The sequence below is a fragment of the Pisolithus orientalis genome, assembly GCF_024613125.1.
Source record: "Pisolithus orientalis strain OTSU chromosome Unknown F5J12scaffold_2, whole genome shotgun sequence".
Taxonomy (NCBI): Eukaryota; Fungi; Basidiomycota; class Agaricomycetes; order Boletales; family Pisolithaceae; genus Pisolithus; species Pisolithus orientalis.
The window spans coordinates 915681-933505 of NW_026260783.1; the positions used below are offsets into that span (position 1 = coordinate 915681).

The 17825-nt window shown below is 50.7% G+C and overlaps 8 protein-coding genes across 8 annotated transcripts; 4 read left to right on the top strand and 4 right to left on the bottom strand.

Annotated features, from left to right (window-relative positions):
• Window position 1: 1 nt before the first annotated feature.
• Window positions 2–2016, top strand: F5J12DRAFT_887741 (kinase-like protein; the record flags this gene model as incomplete). The annotated part of the gene is made up of 7 exons (XM_051747211.1): window positions 2–217; window positions 271–605; window positions 660–849; window positions 910–1377; window positions 1439–1554; window positions 1608–1845; window positions 1897–2016. The coding sequence occupies 7 exons, from the start codon at window positions 2–4 to the stop codon at window positions 2014–2016; spliced, it is 1683 nt and encodes a 560-aa protein (XP_051604853.1).
• Window positions 2017–2811: 795 nt separating this feature from the next.
• On the bottom strand, window positions 2812–5567 carry F5J12DRAFT_187541 (P-loop containing nucleoside triphosphate hydrolase protein). The gene is made up of 3 exons (XM_051738307.1): window positions 5467–5567; window positions 3461–5417; window positions 2812–3411 (listed from the first exon to the last, which is right to left on the bottom strand). Exons 1-3 carry the CDS (start codon window positions 5559–5561, stop codon window positions 2989–2991), a joined length of 2475 nt encoding a protein of 824 aa, XP_051604854.1. The 5' UTR covers window positions 5562–5567; the 3' UTR covers window positions 2812–2988.
• Window positions 5568–5626: 59 nt separating this feature from the next.
• On the bottom strand, window positions 5627–6939 carry F5J12DRAFT_796877 (Bicoid-interacting protein 3-domain-containing protein). The gene is made up of 5 exons (XM_051744137.1): window positions 6806–6939; window positions 6629–6750; window positions 6227–6575; window positions 5910–6175; window positions 5627–5859 (listed from the first exon to the last, which is right to left on the bottom strand). Exons 1-5 carry the CDS (start codon window positions 6850–6852, stop codon window positions 5822–5824), a joined length of 822 nt encoding a protein of 273 aa, XP_051604855.1. The 5' UTR covers window positions 6853–6939; the 3' UTR covers window positions 5627–5821.
• Window positions 6940–6994: 55 nt separating this feature from the next.
• Window positions 6995–10405, top strand: F5J12DRAFT_187687 (P-loop containing nucleoside triphosphate hydrolase protein). Its single transcript, XM_051738308.1, has 12 exons — window positions 6995–7159; window positions 7248–7296; window positions 7343–7606; window positions 7664–7902; window positions 7962–8094; window positions 8150–8569; window positions 8634–9163; window positions 9220–9309; window positions 9363–9518; window positions 9574–9720; window positions 9768–9854; window positions 9912–10405. Exons 1-12 carry the CDS (start codon window positions 7001–7003, stop codon window positions 10023–10025), a joined length of 2388 nt encoding a protein of 795 aa, XP_051604856.1. The 5' UTR covers window positions 6995–7000; the 3' UTR covers window positions 10026–10405.
• Window positions 10406–12026: 1621 nt separating this feature from the next.
• On the top strand, window positions 12027–12730 carry F5J12DRAFT_711799 (uncharacterized protein; the record flags this gene model as incomplete). The annotated part of the gene is made up of 2 exons (XM_051740728.1): window positions 12027–12192; window positions 12243–12730. The coding sequence occupies 2 exons, from the start codon at window positions 12027–12029 to the stop codon at window positions 12728–12730; spliced, it is 654 nt and encodes a 217-aa protein (XP_051604857.1).
• A 121-nt stretch (window positions 12731–12851) lies between these two features.
• F5J12DRAFT_796892 (inositol phospholipid synthesis and fat-storage-inducing TM-domain-containing protein) lies at window positions 12852–13866 on the top strand. The gene is made up of 3 exons (XM_051744138.1): window positions 12852–13439; window positions 13549–13651; window positions 13701–13866. Exons 1-3 carry the CDS (start codon window positions 12897–12899, stop codon window positions 13739–13741), a joined length of 687 nt encoding a protein of 228 aa, XP_051604858.1. The 5' UTR covers window positions 12852–12896; the 3' UTR covers window positions 13742–13866.
• F5J12DRAFT_796894 (Metallo-dependent phosphatase) lies at window positions 13867–15973 on the bottom strand. Its single transcript, XM_051744139.1, has 5 exons — window positions 15773–15973; window positions 15495–15706; window positions 15341–15430; window positions 14881–15294; window positions 13867–14827 (listed from the first exon to the last, which is right to left on the bottom strand). The coding sequence occupies exons 1-5, from the start codon at window positions 15941–15943 to the stop codon at window positions 13939–13941; spliced, it is 1776 nt and encodes a 591-aa protein (XP_051604859.1). The 5' UTR covers window positions 15944–15973; the 3' UTR covers window positions 13867–13938.
• Window positions 15974–17737, bottom strand: F5J12DRAFT_796899 (cyclophilin-like domain-containing protein). The gene is made up of 12 exons (XM_051744140.1): window positions 17571–17737; window positions 17496–17518; window positions 17321–17439; window positions 17253–17272; window positions 17171–17196; window positions 17077–17111; window positions 16965–17026; window positions 16901–16911; window positions 16809–16850; window positions 16710–16758; window positions 16582–16646; window positions 15974–16533 (listed from the first exon to the last, which is right to left on the bottom strand). Exons 1-12 carry the CDS (start codon window positions 17713–17715, stop codon window positions 16471–16473), a joined length of 660 nt encoding a protein of 219 aa, XP_051604860.1. The 5' UTR covers window positions 17716–17737; the 3' UTR covers window positions 15974–16470.
• Window positions 17738–17825: the final 88 nt, after the last annotated feature.

Consider the following 17825-nt stretch of genomic DNA (forward strand, 5'->3'; position numbering starts at 1 on the left):
AATGCAGTCCTCGTCCTCGCCCGACCAGCAAAACATCCAGCAAGACACCGTTTCTACACAAACACCAGGTCCTACTATACCCCTCGTCTCACAAAAACTGTCCCCTCGACAGGCTGCGGGCCATGGTTCATTCCCAAGAAACACGCTCAGCAGCATGCTTGCCAACAAACCAGGAAATCCGCCCATGCCGCGTTCTCTGGAGGCAAAGATGATAGAGGTGAGCACTTTATGCAGTGTCACTTTTTACTTCATGTTCAACGCTTTCCCCAGATGCTCAACCGCCGGCCTCCCCCGACAACCGGCGCCGCCTCTTTCTCAATCGACTCCGCCGCTCAGGCACTGCAACGAACCCACATTGGCGAAGCCGCCCACCCTCTTGTGCACCAACCTCAGTCATTTCCTCCGTCATCCTCCTCGCCTCGTGGCCGTAGTCCTGCCCCACCAAAACGGAACAAACCCGGTTTTACGCTATCAGACATTCATGGTGACGTAGGAGGAGGTGCCATCGGCGCCGGCCTGGGAGCAGGAAGGCCTTCACTGGCTGAATCCCCCCGGAGACCTTCCTCGACTTTTGATACCCCTTTCGCCAATTTTAACAAGATCGTGTACGTCTATTTGCTTGCTGTATCGATCCAATCTAGTCGCTCATGGCCCCTCAGTGACCCATCTGGCCGCCTCAATTTTTCCGGAAAAGCAGTTCTGCACGCTTCCGGCGTGGACTTCTCCAACGGCCCGTCCTTTGCCATTAACATGGGCCAGCTCGTCCTCAAGCAAGAACTCGGCCGGGGAAACTACGGAACCGTGAAAATGGTCCTTCACAAGCCAACGAATGTTGAAATGGCTATGAAGGTACGTCATTTGTAACAGATCTTGCACTCGTGGTCACAGTTCTGTTTTTGCCGGTCACAGGAGATACGGTTGGAATTGGACTCGACTAGGCTCAACGGAATCCTTATGGAACTTGACATCCTTCACCGCGCGATAAGCCCATGTATAGTTGAGTTCTACGGCGCGTTCTTCGTCGAATCCTGCGTGTACTACTGTATGGAGTACATGGATGGCGGCTCCCTGGCCTCCCTGTGCTGCTTCCCGAACGGGAATGTCTCCCTCCCACCTAGTCTGTCGTCCAGCCCTGGCTCTGCGTGGACATCAAGCCCCGCTCCAATCAACGACGAGCACCTGGCACGCATAGCATCATCAATGACGCGCGGCCTGGCCTTTCTGAAGGACAAACTCGGCGTTATGCATCGCGACGTGAAACCGACGAATGTTCTCGTGAACCGAAAAGGTCAAGTCAAGCTATGTGACTTTGGCGTCAGTGGCCAACTTGAGAAAAGCATTGCACGTACCAACGTTGGTTGTCAGAGCTACATGGCTGTGAGCGCTCTGACATGTTGCCATTGAGTCCTGCTCACTCAGCATTGTGACATCGTTCTAGCCCGAACGGATAAAGGGTTCTTCTCACAGCAACGTTGACGAATCATTTACTTCGTATTCTGTTAGTGCTGATGTTTGGTCACTTGGTCTCTCTATCGTGGAGATTGCGAGGGGAAAGTGGGTAACTTGGGCGTTCATCACTGCGCACATTACTCATCGCTCCGTCATAGATACCCCTATCCTCCTGAGACATATGAGAACGTGTTTGCGCAGCTCAGCGCTATTGTCGACGGCGAGGCCCCCGGACTCCCTGACGACGATGAAGAAGGCCCTGAAGAGGGCACGGATGGTATACTCGCCGTCGACGGTAAACGTAGCGGAAGGTGTTGGTCTTCCGAGGCCCGTCATTGGGTAAGTAGGTGCTTGGTGAAGAACGCAGACGAACGAGCCACATACGCTGAGCTTCTTGTGAGTGTACACCCAGATGAGACGACTCGAATTGACCTGAACATTTCGTAGGCTCATCCGTGGATGCAAATGGACTCAGAGCGGGATGTCGATATGGCTGGTTGGGTAGCACGTGCCGTCGAGTGGCGAGATCGAGGGCGGCGCAGCAATGGCTATCCACGATATGACTAAACCTGAAACACAACGAAAGGTTGTCTTTATCCCAGGAACACGGAAACCCTGCTAGTCCGAAGTGCCATTAGCAGAGCCACGCGTACTTACCTCGCCGTGTGGTCGGGCATTTTGCCGTGCTGAGCATTCGTGGCACACTACGCGCAGTATTCCGCGTGCTTCAAGTACTGCGCGCTAATACTCGTCCACTCGGCCGCGTGCTCCCATGTCTCAGCCCTGGAACGCGCGTTGCGGTGATTGGTTATGGCGAATTTCTTATGAGCCTGTTTACTTCGTCTCACTAACCTGGAATCGCGCTTCTTTCACGGCGTTCTCCACCCCTACTTACCAATTCGTCCACTCGTGACTCGAACATACACACGAATTACCACTTCGACCCTACCCACGAACAAGTCGTACTTCTATTTCTCACTCAACCTGTACACTTCCTTCACTACGACTCATCAGCGCTGGACGTTTGATACCCTTACTCGCACACGACCCCCCATATACCGTAGTCCCCCCCCCTCGGAAATGTTCATAATCAGCAGCCGCGATGTGATTTGGTAGTTCAGTTCTCGATGATACATAGTCTGTGGTGTTGAAAAGTCGCCGTGGTGGCCAAGTGATGTATTCCATTTATGTGGGTACTCGATCGTTCCGTCATCAAGTCCCTGCGTGGTTTCTGACAAGTTCGAAGCTAGTCATACAACTGAATGTCACCTAGTCTGGAATATCTTCATGGCAAGCCTCCGGATCATAGTATACATCCAACTGAAAGATCCACAAGCAGTCTTTTTTATATAAGTTATCGTTCCTGTTCTCACGGAATGCGGAATATTGCCAGTCGTGGTACGAATCGACGCACGTCCTAGCCAGGGCACGACGAGAAATAGAGCTCGAGGCCTCGCAACCCGCGATATTTCCGCTGCACGCGCTTTGCCTACGAGATGTCCGATCGAGGTAATTACAGTGTAGCGTAGCTAGATGTCATCATGATACATGTCCTTGTACGAGTTTTTCCAGTGTGGCCCCAGAAGCAATCTGAAACTCGTCGATGCCACTGCTCATCATCTTACCACCTTTCTTCGACATCCTTCCTTGTGTTCGGACAACCTCCTTCATCCGTGCTTCCGCGTTACCAGCCCGCTGAGAAAGGTGGAGGCTGCTGGATGTCGCGCGTATCGCGTTTGCTGCCCTGTCAGTTTTAGATTGAACTTTATCAGTAGCCTGGGCTCTTGACTTGGCCTTCCTATCGCTCCCCGTAATGCTCTTTGGGGCCTCCCGCAGCGCAAACGACTTCGCAAGATGTCCAATATGCAAATTCCGGACATGGAAGATGTGCTTCTCGTTCGCAGGGTGTGTCGCATACGCCCTCATGTGTGATAGGAAGGCCTTCCGTGCGAGTTCCGTATGCTGCAAACGGGATCACATCGTAAACATACGTAGAAATGACGACACATACCTCCTTTCGTCGCAGCACCCATCTTTCAAAAGCAAGCTGAACGTCGGTAGCACGCGACTCATACTCCGAACCTTTGCCACCGAGTCCTTTGGCAAGAAGGTCTTCCACACTGGTGCCCTCCAAGGTAACTTTCGTGCCCTGGGTATCTGACGATGAATCCTGAAGATTATGCCGCATCTTCTCCTGAACCCACTCGACCCACTCGGATTCGCTAGGCGCAACTAAACTCCATGATTCTCCTCCTTTCCCTGCCCGGGCTGTCCGACCAACACGATGCACATATTCCGTGACGCCACCTTCGGTGGGAAGGTCATATTGTATGACCGCTCGAACGAGAGGAAGATCGAGGCCGCGCGAGGCGACGGAGGTGCAGAGTAGTACAGATGATCTCGCGTGACATTTCCCTTTCGTCGACGAAAATCCGCGCAGAGACTCGAGTCGCATCGGAGTAGGCAGAGATCCATGCAACCGGAATATAAGTGTATCTGGTAGGAGCGGTGACCTCATTGCGACCTCTTCGCCTGCTAAATCAGATCCTGCGACTTTCTCCTCCCCGCCCGAATTGCCGCCCTCCGAGTCGGAATCATCACCGTTGGCATCATCCCCTCCCATCGACGTTCCTCCCAGCAGTTGCCAGTGGAAATCTACGGAATCGGTACAGCTCAGAAATACAATAACCTTACACCCCTCTTTTGCCTGATTCTGCGCAAGAACCGAACGGAGGAGGGCGACGAGAGTGACAAGCCGCAGCTTGAGAGGTGCCACAACGTATTTCTGAGCCAACTGGGATGGGGGAGTAAATTTGGTCGACCCCGCAGGCAGTCCGCCGCCGGCAGACACATTCTCCTCGGATCGTTGCTTATCATCAAAGGCGGTGATCATAGTCGGATTCATTAAAGCCGTCCCCGCGAGCTTCTGGACGTCATCTCGTATAGTTGCCGAGCAAAGGATCGTCCGCCTGCGCTGTTCCCAATCCCAACTACCGACTTCCAAACTCTTGCCCTCCTTCATAGCTTGTACGGCCAGCCTGCGCCGACCATCCAAACCCTGAATAATTCCCTGGATGGTCTTTTCAAATCCAAGCTCCATCAGGAGATCAGCTTCATCAAGTACTAGCCATCTGCATTTTCCCACGTTAAACGATGATGTATTCTGCAGGTGATCAAGCAGTCGTCCGGGTGTCGCCACGAGTATCGGGATACCTTTTCTCAGACGCGCTTTTTCGTGTGTTTTAGTAGCACCCCCTGATAGTAACCCGGACACAAGCCAGCGCGTGTACCGCACGGAATCTTCTGCCTCCTCTAACTCTGTTTCTGGGCGAAGTTTGAGTTTGAGGAGTGATTCGAGGACATTTGATATCTGTTTCGCAAGTTCTCTAGTAGGTGCAATGATGACTGCAAGTGTGCCAATGGAACGATCGATGTAGGAATGTGTGCTCAGCGGTAAAAGATCATGAATGATGGGCAGGAGGAACGAGAGGGTCTTGCCTGAACCTGTCTGTGATTGGATAAATAAATCTCTGTCAGCCAAGTCTGGGGAACGAGTGAATGCGGGAATGGCAGCGCGTTGAATAGAAGTTGGCTTCAAAACCCCCATTTTGTCCTCCAAGTGAGCAACGAGAAGTGGGTGAAGGCCGAGCTCAGCAAAACCTGAGGCGTTCGTTAAAGGTGCATTACTTGGCTTGTAAATTGCCTTTGGACCAGCCGTGGACGGCGGAATATCGATTTTTGGGTTGTGAGAGAACAGCGAGGATATGATCTGCGTTGATGGTTTTGACCGGCCGTCAGCAGGATTGACGACGGGATGGGGTTGTTTATCCAAATGCAACCGCTTCAGTGGGCGAGGAGACACGGCTTCGTCCTCGAAGTGGGACTCCTCATCCTCATGACTTTGAACAGCAGATTCAGCAGCTTTGGGTGTCCTAAGTTTGCGCTTAAGCACCCTCTTAGCCTTTACCCTATGTGCAAGGATGAGGTCAGCTTGTTGTAAGTTGTGAAGGTAATCACCTGTCCGTCCAGCGCCGCGATTTTTCTTTTGACACTGGTAACCTGAGTGACGTGGTCGTGTCCGCAGTGAGATTCAGCACCAGCCCATCGTCCATGGTGTGTGTTCCCCGCCCGCGTCCTCATCCAAGGATACAGGCATGCGAGAAAAAGGGAAAGAGTTCCCACAGTCCACATATTTACTCTTCAAAATTAGGGGCTACCACATTCGACTATATACTTGTTTTCGAAGCTTATATGTACACGTAAGTGTAGTTAGTCTTCGATGGTCAACGGAAATGCAAAAAGTGATGTGCACCATAACGTGCAACCAATGCATTCACCAGAACGAATCACACAACCAACGCATCATTGCCAGTCAGAGTTTAATATAGAGATCAACAGGACGATGAAAGCCTATACAGATGTTAGTGGTCGGCTAGGACGCGCGGAGGCTGCATACACACCTCCTTCTCCCACTGATCCTAAGTGTCGTGGTGGGCCAAATCCGATGTTTTGTAATATTGTCGGGAAGTTGCCTGGATGCAATTTCAGGTGCTTCGCGTTCTCTTTCAATTTTTCATCCAATCGCTTGGCTTTAGCGTATGTTTCCCAGGTCTGAGGCTCCAAGACCAAAGTTCCTCCAGCATTCAGACTCTCGTGCACTTTCCGGAAGAATTGTTTAATGCCATCGTCACCGTAGTTGAGATGGATCCACTTCGTGATCGAAAGACTGTAAGGTACCTCAGTATGCGACGAATTTCCTGCAGAACGACACCCTTACGCAATCACGATGTCATATCTTTCGCTGACAGGTTCAGCCAAGAAGTCTGCTGTGCGGAAGATGACATTGGTGGGGAAATGGCCCTCTTTTATGGTGTCAGTTGGAATCGGGAGAGATTCATGACTATGCTCGCAAGACGCGGGGAAATAGTAGTGGGAATGGCTGTCGGTAACGCGGTCTAGTTTGGATCGTTTAAATACTCCAGACGAATTGTCGTTTTCGTTCCGCTCCATTACATCCCGCCCAGGTGACTGCTGACTCCAGAGGCTACGCCGTCTTTTCCACGCACCACGAATGAGAGTCTCGTCGATATCAACGCCGATGACCCGTGCTGCACCCCAAATTTGACCTACCACGCAATAGATACTTAGAGGGACAAAAGTGCAGACGGCTAATCCCTACCGATTTCGCATGTCACCCAGCCTTCGTTGCAGCCGATATCGAGAACAGCCTTTCCCGTAAAAAATGACGGTGGTAAGAGCGACAGACGAGGATCGCGTACGAACGGCCGCTTGGAGTAGTAGCTGCAGAATGACGTTCGGATCGAAAGCAGTGATACCCGTTATTTAATGAACCCACCCATGATAATTCCCATACACCGGAGCAATGCTTGATGCCATGGACATCGCTGGCTACCGATATTTCTTGTACGCGATTTACATAGCGAAGGGCGGAACACAAGCTGTCGTCGCAGCTGTACCGAAGCGTAAGAGTTATTTGCTGACTAATATATTTTTTATACTTGATCGTGCCCTGAATAGATGATCGCGAACGATGACCTCTTTAAAATTCACTGTTGGACTCGCCGATGCTGGGGATTCCAAACACCGTGCTGCTAAGCGCGTTATCATTCATGCAGATGTCTTAAAGGTCTCTAAGTTGTGTTCCGGTGATGTTGTTGCTCTATGTCAAGTCGACAACACTGCAAACAAGGTGAGAGGAAACTAACGAAGCAAACTCATCACGAGTTTTGGTGGGTTGGCGTCGCTTTTGTTTTTAGTGCTGACTTAAGGTTAAACAGCACATTGCGGTTGGAGTTTTGTGGCAGTCTCTGGACATACCTCAAAATAGTAGGCATTCTTCTGGACGAGGCGACTGTCACTAACCTGTAGATAGGCATCCTCATATCTCGATCCCTTCTTCTTACGGCGCATGTAACAGAGGGTAGCCGGATCCAGATATTCCCCCTGTCAGGGAAGCCTACCGGTGGTACTACTAACTGGCTACCTTCACTGCAGAATGTCCGTGAGGCCAAATTCGTTCGCTTGAGGGAAATTCCGGCAGAAAATGCGGAAGGCCAATCTTGTCCAGTTCTGCTTGAAAGTCGAGGAGACAAAAAGCGTCGAGACTGGCTCGCATTATTCTTACGCGAACATCTTGGTAACGTACATACTTCTCAAATTCTTGTGCAGGGTTTTTAAATCACGCTGCAAAAAGTCGGATTGAAATTCTTGTTGACCACTCAAGTGGTAGAAGTTTTATATGAGGGAAATTTTCGAAGGTTCCGTGTCGAAACAGTCTCGGAAAAACCAAGCGCCGGCGGCATCATTTGCGCGCTATCGAATGACGTCGAACGCTTAACTGTCGGTCCAAAACTGCTCTGGCTGACGGGGTGGGACACCACTGTCCACATATTGGATGCAGAAAAAATTGACGCGGCTCCTCGTACCCGCCAGGTATGCTCCACTAAAACCGACTATCGGTTAATCACAAATATCTACACATTTACATGCAGCTCGCGGAGTCCCTCCATAACAACCCAGCACCCGACGCGTACGCTACGGTGGGCGGTCTGGACGAAACCATCCAGCAAATCAAGGACCTTATCGAGATACCATTAACAAGACCGCATCTCTTCGAGCATTTCGGTGAGTGATTTTCCGTTCTAGTGCTATCTCATTTCTGCTTCACGTTCTGCATCAGGTTTGAAACCACCACGTGGGATACTACTCCACGGGCCGCCTGGGACGGGCAAGACTCATCTAGCTCGTGCCATAGCCACGTCCACGAAATCATCAGTTTTGGTCATCAATGGACCAGAGTTGTCGTCAGCCTATCACGGGGAGACGGAGGCACGACTTCGCGACGTGTTCAAGGAGGCTTGGAATCGGAGTCCTTGCATTGTCGTCTTGGACGAAGTTGATGCGCTAGTGCCCAGACGAGAAGATGGCCCAGGAGGAGAAGTGGAGAAAAGAGTCGTTTCAACCTTACTCACAATTCTCGATGGAATGGAAGATAATGGGAGCCAGGGGCGTGTGGTCGTCATTGGTACGACCAACCGACCGAATTCCATTGATCCAGCACTGCGAAGACCTGGGAGGTTTGACAGGGAGTTTGAAATAGGTGGGTGCTCATATACTTTGTGTCCATATTGTAGTGCATTCTGATTGTTTCCACTTCTATCTAGGTGTGCCGGACGCTGAGGCACGGCTCGCAATTTTACAGGTGCTACTTGCTAAGGCGCCTCACTCTATATCTGATGGGGATCTTCAATCCATAGCAAGCCGGGCTCATGGGTATGTGGGCGCAGACCTGAATGCTGTTGTTCGGGAAGCTGGGACCATTGCAATCAAACGGTGGATGAAACACCAAACTTCGCTGGCATCAGAAGAACCAGGTTCACCTACAGATCTGATGTTGATATCGGAAGATCTCGCCGACGCATTGCCTGCTGTCAGACCGTCAGCTTTGAGATCGGTCTTCCTCGAAACCGCCCCAGTAAGGTACTCGGATATCGGAGGACAAGTTACTGCCACCCAGAAACTCCGTGAAATGGTCGAGTGGCCCCTACTTCATCCCGAGGCTTTCAAAAGGCTCGGGGTCCGGGCACCAAAAGGCCTTCTTTTGTACGGCCCACCTGGGTGCAGTAAAACTATTCTGGCACGTGCGTGCGCGACCGAGAGTGGTATCAACTTTGTTGCAGTAAGGGGCCCCGAGGTACGCTCACACTCCAGTGTTTTGTCAGACAGGTTTCTGAAACTTTTATTACTTAGCTTCTCAACAAGTACGTTGGTGAATCAGAGCGGGCGGTGCGAGAAATCTTCAGTAGAGCCCGTGCTGCATCTCCGTCTATCATTTTCTTTGTGCGTTACACAGGATTTCGTCTTTAATTAATTAATTATCATTATCCTCATAGGACGAAATAGATGCGTTAGGGACATCGCGTTCCGGAGAATTAGATTCTGCACCATCTCATGAGGGTGTCTTAACAACCCTGCTCAACGAAATGGATGGCGTGCAGGAGTTAATTGGCGTGACAATCGTAGCAGCAACGAATAGGCCTGATGCTATTGTGAGCTTGCTTGCTTGCTTCCTGGCACAACATACTCCTCTGACGAACTGCTTAGGATTCCGCTCTGATGCGCCCAGGCCGTTTGGACCGCATCTTGTATATTGGGCCCCCAGACCAGGCGGGGAGGGAAGAAATTTTGCGTATCAGAACTAGAAGGATGAGCGTCGAGGAAGGCCTCAACATAGGCGTCATCGCTTCCATGGTTTGTGTTTAACACAAGTACGCCGGGACATATCTGACTCTTTGAAGACCGAGGGATGTAGCGGAGCGGAAATCGTTGGACTTTGCCAGGAAGCAGCGTTGCTGACGATGCAAAAGGACATCAACGCACCATTTGTAGGGCTGAGTCCTAGCCTTAAACATTAACATCGCATTGACCCGAGTCATTGGCAGGTGCCACAGGGTGCGTTCGAGGCAGCTGCAAGAGCTATACGCAGACAACTCACACCAGAGATCATTCAAAAGTACCACGACTGGAGCGAAAAGGCTGGCTTGAGAAACGCATAGTAATGCGAGGCCGAGTGTACAATGTAACTCCCCACAAATCTGGGTTTGAGACACAGCTTGACATCCCGTTGTCGTGATTCTAGTTTTAACAGTTTCAGTGGTTTCGTTGCTAAACGTGAGTACCACCTCACTGGCAGTTCCCACAGCCATATATGTTACGATCCCAGTCAATTGGCTCTATGGAGGCATACTATCCACCTCCATTGTGTAGCCTCATTCCCTGGGAAGATTAACCATTGGTCTCGTAACAAATGACTTTGTTGGGCTGTATCCCCAGTGAAGCCGCGAAGACGAGTCCCAGACACTGGTCTGCACGGTGTAGGCCATTCGTCAGTGTTATTCTAATACATGTGTAGATATAGGTCAGTAGATTACAACATTTCTGGAGGAAGGAACTGCAACATATTGTCCGTTAATTGCACGAGTAAAAGAGAGGCTAACCCGGAGAAGCATTACTGTTGAATAACCGAAGTAAGAGCTCATATTACGCCGCACCTACTTGCTTGGTGTTGAAATTGTTTGACGCTTCAAGCCGTCAACATGGCAACCAACCACCCCGACATCCTGAACTACCAATCCAGAGCAACCTCGGCTGTCCAATCAGTTCGGCTACTCAGGACCCCGGACGTCTTACCAAGGCGTCGGCTAAGACAACAACCTCGCTGCATTCGACACATGTCAGTGTCTCACACTTGTCCTAGCAAAAAATGTCATCGTCACCATCAAAGACGATCGGGCTGTTCACGATTTGTTCAACGTGATGGTGGCTTCCACAATTGAAGATGCATGTGATATCTTACCTCTCCTGTTTTTTCGTTGTGGAAAGAACATCGAGAAGCAGATGACGAAGATGGATGAAGCCGTGGCCGCATTCTCGCGCCACCTGGAGGATACCCTAGTGGGCCATGAGCTCTCGGCCTCCGCCAAGGAAGAGTTCCCTAAGTCTGCATCGTATCACAAAGGGAAGTATTCTAGAAGTGAACCTCCGTTTCCGAAAATGATGCGTGATCTCTTGAGGGATGCTGTGAGAATAACCCGAGATTTCGATCTCTCTGGCACGCTATGTGGGGCCTGCAGTGATCGTCCCTGTTCTCCAAAAATCCCGTCTTCTACGTTCGCTTTGCGAAGTTACGAATAGTATGGGCCTCGACCAGAAGCCTCAGGCGGAAAGGTTGGACCGGCGTCTTGCTAAGGTGTACCAGTATTATCGAGCATTAACAGCTTGATCGAGCTTGGGAGGCGTTATTTTCCACACGGCATTAACCACCATTGGGTCGACGCTATTACTGGCACCGGTGAGATAACAGTTGTGTTCGACAGCTACTTGGAGGCCACATTTCGTGGCTTTGGCAATTCCCTCTCGGAAGAGGCTGTAGCCATGCCGCAAGAGAGGTTCCCAGATGTGGAGGAAAGGTGGTGCAACAGCCATTTCCTTGAGACCGGCTTCATCGCATCGTACTGGATGCAGCAAACGGACTTGCTTGTGCTGCGAGTTGCGGACTGAAGTGTACAACACAACATTCGATACGCAATGTACTTGGGCTCTCCCTGGTTGCTCGTATGGAGGGTGGGAGGATTATTGTTGATAGAGCTGTCCTGCGGGGAGTCGAGAAGCGTCTCACTGAAACTCTGGATTGGCTGCGCAGTCAAGCGAGTCCGAACTAGACAGTAGGTGGAAACCGATTGATACTCTTGAGGAGTTGAGAGTGATAACGAGTAGTGAACTGAGGTGTGAGTTGAGTAAATCGTATTGGCTCAGTCAAGTACTGGATGCAATTGACTGTGTTTCTGAGTTGACTAAACAGGCCTCGTCCATTCACTTAGCATCTTTCTCCAAACTGTCTCCATTGCACGCAGGTATGTCCCACACGCGCCACCGTCTCCACTGTGTCACTTACCACCGTCTAACCAGTTGCGGTCAGCCTAGTGCTGCTTTTTCGTGCAGTTGTTGCACTGTTGCTCACCCCATTTCGCGCTGCGTCCCGCCAGTCCTTCAATACCATGGTTCATGTCAAGTGGGGCAGAGACGTACTACATTTCCTAGTGCCACCTCTTAGCACAACGCTGGGCAAGCTCAGAGCTGATATCGCGGAGTATACACACCTTCCTCCATCATCATTCAAGCTGGTTCACGCTGGCGCAGTCATGAATGACGACCATGCCCCTCGTATGCCACCTATGTTTTCTCTTGTGCGTTTTAGCTGAAGCTTCTGCCAGTGTCCGCGTACAACATCCGCGAAAATTCTACGATCGCGCTGATCGGGGGTCACACATCAGCACAAACCCCCGCTCCACATGCACGGCCGTCCAGATCTAACGAGCCACCGACGGAGCAGGGCACGATCAGTACCATACGTGCTGAGTTGGACCGTGTACGCTCAACGCTAGTTCCAGATGTGGATGCATTTGTTCTCGCCTGTTTGGGTTCACTGGCCACTGCGCCTCACCCAAGCACATTCGTCGCTCCCGTACAAACGCCTACGCCTGGAAGATTACCGGCATTCTCTGATAGCGTGCCATCGCAGGTGCCGACGTCCCTTGACCATAGCCGTCTGTCAGAGCTGCTCCTACAATCCCTCTTGCGCCTCGATGCTCTCCACCTGCCTGGTGCTGACTGGCCTGATGCTAGACAGCAGCGCAAGGCTGCGGTGCGCGAAGTTCAGAGTGTTCTGGATCGTCTCGACAATGCTTGGGCGTCGAGATGAGCATACCAATACCCAATTGTCGATAGCATGTCATAGATTTCACGGATATACTAGCTACAGAGTGTCATCTAGGTTCATGATTAGGGACAGTGTCACGTGCGCAATGACAGAGCCAAACTCCCTCCCCACCACTCAGCACGAGTTGTCGCCGGCGACGCTGAAAGCCATGCCATTCAAGGTAGACGTGCTGCAAGCAACCTTCACAATCCTGACGCTCATCATCTTCCTGGGGACCATCTATTCTGTGAAAAACAATACATATCTCGATACCTCGGATCCCTTCCTCACACACCTTCCGCATCATCTCCACGAGACACATTACTTTGCTACGAAAGCCAATTTCCTCAATGTTCTGTTCATCAAACGTGCGTGGGCATGGACTTCCAGTGCTTTCTTGTTCCTCTGGATAACCAGCCCACGTCAACAACGGTCCCTCCGGAGGCTCTCCAGGTGGGCACTCGGAACGGCAGTTTGGCTGGTCTTCACGAGCTGGTTTTTCGGCCCTGCTTTGTTGGAACGATTCATCGCAGCATCTGGAGGCGAGTGTACGATCTCGCTACCTTCTGGCGCAGCCCTTTCCATCCCAAACGAGTTCTGCTTTACCAAGTCAACGGTGTCACCGCTCACACATCCAAGCCTTTTTGCGTCACCGCTTCTCCTTCCCGAGGGACACTGGACAATTGTTCCGAGGATGAGAAGAGGTCATGACGTCTCTGGGCATATATTTCTTCTTACCTTGTCCACCCTGTTTCTCGCCGATCAGCTTACGCTGTCTCTCCTCTCTCGCTCGAATTCGCCCTGGACGCCCACGCACTAAGTATGCGGTCATGTACACCTTCGGCATCATCGCTATTTGGCTATTCGCCACTTATACTACTACCTTGTACTTCCACACACCACTAGAGAAGCTTACCGGATATCGTACGTGCTCGTTACGTTTGCAACTTGCCACCTCTGACCATTTGCTTAGTGTTGGGTATTACAGGACATGTGTTGACACGGATAATTTGAGTTGGAGGTCCCATGCATTGCCCAATTCACACCATTAACTTAATGATTGTCCAAGGACATCGATAGCGATTGTGCTGCGTCTTAAATACATCCCTAAAATCCAAATCGAAGAATTAACCAAAAGCTGTCCGGCCATACAAGAAAAACAAGTGAATGTAGAACTGTGAGTAGGCAGAAAAAGATCGCTTAGCAGTATGTCATACCGAGGAAAACATCCATCCGAAAATGAGTCGGGATATCAAAGCAGGCAATGCGATACTAGCAACATCACAGACAAATCCCCACAGTAGCTCCGGTGTCCCAAATAAAAGCGACTGACCGCCAGGAGTGAGACGATTACCCCATTGAGGAATACGAATAGTGATGTACCGCCGTCGACCCCTCGAGCCAAAGGGCGCCCTCCAGGACCACCACCCATTTCGACGAAGTCGGGAATAACGCGGTTGTGGCAGGAACACAGGAACGTTGTCCAAGTACTCCCCTTCATCCTTTGTTACCCAGGAACTGCCTCGATTATCCTCGTGGTCATTACGGGTGTTGTGCGTTGGACTCATTAAATCCTCTATCTCGTCCTGAGGCGAAAACAGTGCAATGGGACTGAGAAGCGGTGATGTCCGAGGTGTTCCTGATCGAGAAGTGGCATGGTCCGTTGTGCTTGGGTTCATTGGAAGAGGATCAGTCGGGCTCTTCAGGAACCTTTGCAGATGAGGGGACCATGTGGACCATATTGCGGACTCTGGACCAGGCGGCCGTCGACCCGAGACAGGCGATAGACGCCGGTGGTAACTCCGGAGTGGCATATTTATATACAGTAGAACGATCGCTGTGAGCACCAAAGATGGGAGATATATACGTTTGTAGATGCCCACAGTGTCGGGTAGGTGGCACGACGTGTCTGCTATGGTAGGACCAGACGAAGACCCCGGGATTGGGGGAATCAGGGAGATCAGCTGAAACCCGGGCCATCTGATGTGCCGTGAGGGCGAGAAGGACTTGACAGTGACCTCCCGGACTTCAGCCTTTACATCTGGGCCGTCAAGACCAGGGATCGTGTGCAATACCTCACAATAGTCGCGGTTATCGCCGCTAGCCCAGACGATGAACACCAATATTGTTGAACATCAGGGAGTCTGACTTGCCTGAATATGGCCGACGGCTGAAGAGTCTTCAGCATAAACTCCGTCGTCTGCTTTCCCAGCATATTCTGATAGCCATGGCCAGCTCCAGCACTTATCGAGCCCTTCTCCCGAAAAGGACCACAGGACTTGCTCGCAGGACGCGACAGTGGAATATGACTCAACAGAATGACAGACTCGACGTTGGCCAACGTCTTCGCGGTAGATCTCAAGAAAGCGATAGGTCCCCCACTGAGCGGGGTCCATTCTTCAAATGTTTGGCCATGGGCATGTCGTTGATAATCTTCTTCTACGAGCTTGGGAGCATCGATGAGAACAAATTTGTGTCCAGCAATAGTTATAGCTTGGTTCAGCGGCCCAAAATACTCGGCGAAGAACTGCGAAGCATCCTTGGAGAACGACGGTGATTGCCCTAAACTGTGGAGGGTCGAGGATGTCAAACCTGAAAATATGAAAATCTTACCCAATATCAGTATTTCCAGGGATGAAGTAGAAGGTCGTTTCGCTGCCATGTCGGAATATTGATTCGAACCTGCGGTAGTAGGAATCATACCTACACACACAGGAAACCAGCGATTCGTCGTAAGGCAAACGGAAAAACCAAAAGGCGAACATACTCTTCTTTACTCCTAACATAACGTCCGGCAGAAAGCGTGTCTCCAAGGAAAATGACTATGTCAGGATGAAGACGATAGGCGACGCTCCAACTCTTGCGCAAGTACGATGTAACAGTGTCTTCTCCCAACCAGGAACTCCCAGCTACGGCGGGATTGGGCACTTGAGCATCCGCAATCAGCAACACCCGGGTAGGTTTCGTTGCGCTGGTCAACTTGAAATGGACAACAATCCACGTAAAACGAACCAGAAGTCAAAATCATGGAGCGTACACACTTACCTGCAACTGTAGTACCTTGTCCGGCCACCTGCAGTGCACTAAACTGTAGAAGAATACTCCAAATTCACACCAAATGGTTGAAATGACCCAGAACAAGCGAAGGGCGAAGATCGCAATGCGCCGCGATCTGAGACGCGGCGCATGTGAGCGTCGGTCGTGTAGAAGACCCATGCGGTCACCAACTGGAAGGAAAGTCGGAAGACTCGCATTTCCATACTGATCAACCAAACATAGGTTTACGTATCTACTACCCTCCGACTCAGACATTAGAGATATAAAGAATAAAGCATTCAGAGGTCCCAGTTGAAAACACGAATTCAAGGAGTGAAAAGTCAAAGGAGTGATATAGGAGTGATATCGCTAACTCATTTCTCGAGGTCTTCGTCACGGACACGACTATAGCTGGTGCCACGGGAACGACGTAGCGTACGGCGCATAATGCGGAGTCCCCCACACCACATGCACCAAGCGAAGGTACCAGCCGATAGAACGAATAATATACCGATATAATGCTCCCGCCAAAGCAACGAGAACACCGAGGTAATGTCCATCTTCTCGCTGAGCGCTGGTAAACCTGTGCTCTCGGGATTGCTGAGGGAAGCAGGGGCGAGTCCAGAAATCGAAGTGGGTTCAATATTGAAGTCCTGTTAAATATGACGTGTTTTATTGACAAAATTGCTCAAAACATGAGTACTGGACTAGAGCTCAGCACGGAGTGGTACCTCTTTTCCATCCGTATCGTAAACCGGCTCGATAGGCAACTGTGGTGGAACGTGAGCCAAATTCAAAACGGGAATAATATGAGTCACCTCTCCAGAGTCGGAAATGACGACATCTTCTAGTGGTTTATTGTTACTACCCTTGGGAACGTCCTCTGTGACAAAAAACAGAGTCAGAGAGTATATCATTTATATACTTGGCCCTTAATTGAACATACCAATAGCATAAACAATGTCCATTCCTTCGAGAACTTGGCCGAACACAACCTGAATGGCAGGATTACAACGTCATCCCCCGAACACTTCATTGCACTCACATGTTTACGATCCAGCCAGTTCGTCACGACGGTACAAATAAACTTGAAAAGCAATTCAGGAGAAAAGATCGGTTGCAAAGGAAATGACATACGAATTGTGAGCCTGGAGAGAATCATGTCAGCGATAACAAAGACGCTGGGGCAGACGAGAAATACCGTTGGTATCTTTCCCAGCATTCGCCATCGAAAGTGTACCGGGACCAGTATGCTTGAGTTTGCTAACGAAAGATTTCAGCCGTGTATTTCATTCAACATCAACGAAACCTACAAGTTTTCGTCCGGAAACCTGTCACCATAGATAGACTGCAAGGCATGATATAATTCACCCGCTGCGTATCAAGCAGAAGGGGCGGTATACGGACCTTGCCACCAGTACCGTCACCCTTGGCTACACAACAATACAACCATGAGCCACCCGTTCGCAGTGTAACATTTTCGACGCACTGAAGTCACCACCCTGAATCCTGGGAAAGGTCAGGAAGCGGTGGAATGCACCAGGGGGGAATGCTCACATGAAATTTTTGATGACACGGTGGAACTTCGAACCCTTGTAACCATAACCGAGGTCATTGCCGTCCTTATCTTTGCCGGTGGCCAAGGCGCGGAAATTCTCGACGGTCTTGGGAACGGTCTATAATTCGACGGGTGTTAACTGGCCCGCCCTCGCGCACTGGCAACTAGACTTACTCCGCCATAGAGACCCATGACAACTGCAGCATTCTTGTCAGAGTTATCGGGCCCGACCTTGAATGGTACGCTCACCTCTGCCCAAATCCTTGTCGCCATGCTTGATGTCAAAGTAAACTTTGTGAGTAATTTTTGGTCCCTTTGCAGCGTCTACGGATTGCGCGCAGAGGAACGCTGCAATAGTGACGATGATGAACGCCAGGGATATCCTCCCAAACATGCCGTGCAATAAGTAGTAGTAAGGAAAGTCCTAACACTTAGTGTGGTTGCTTTTTGAGAACGTGGAATGGACGTGGGAACTCATTCCCTTTTTTGACGGATGCTGGTGCT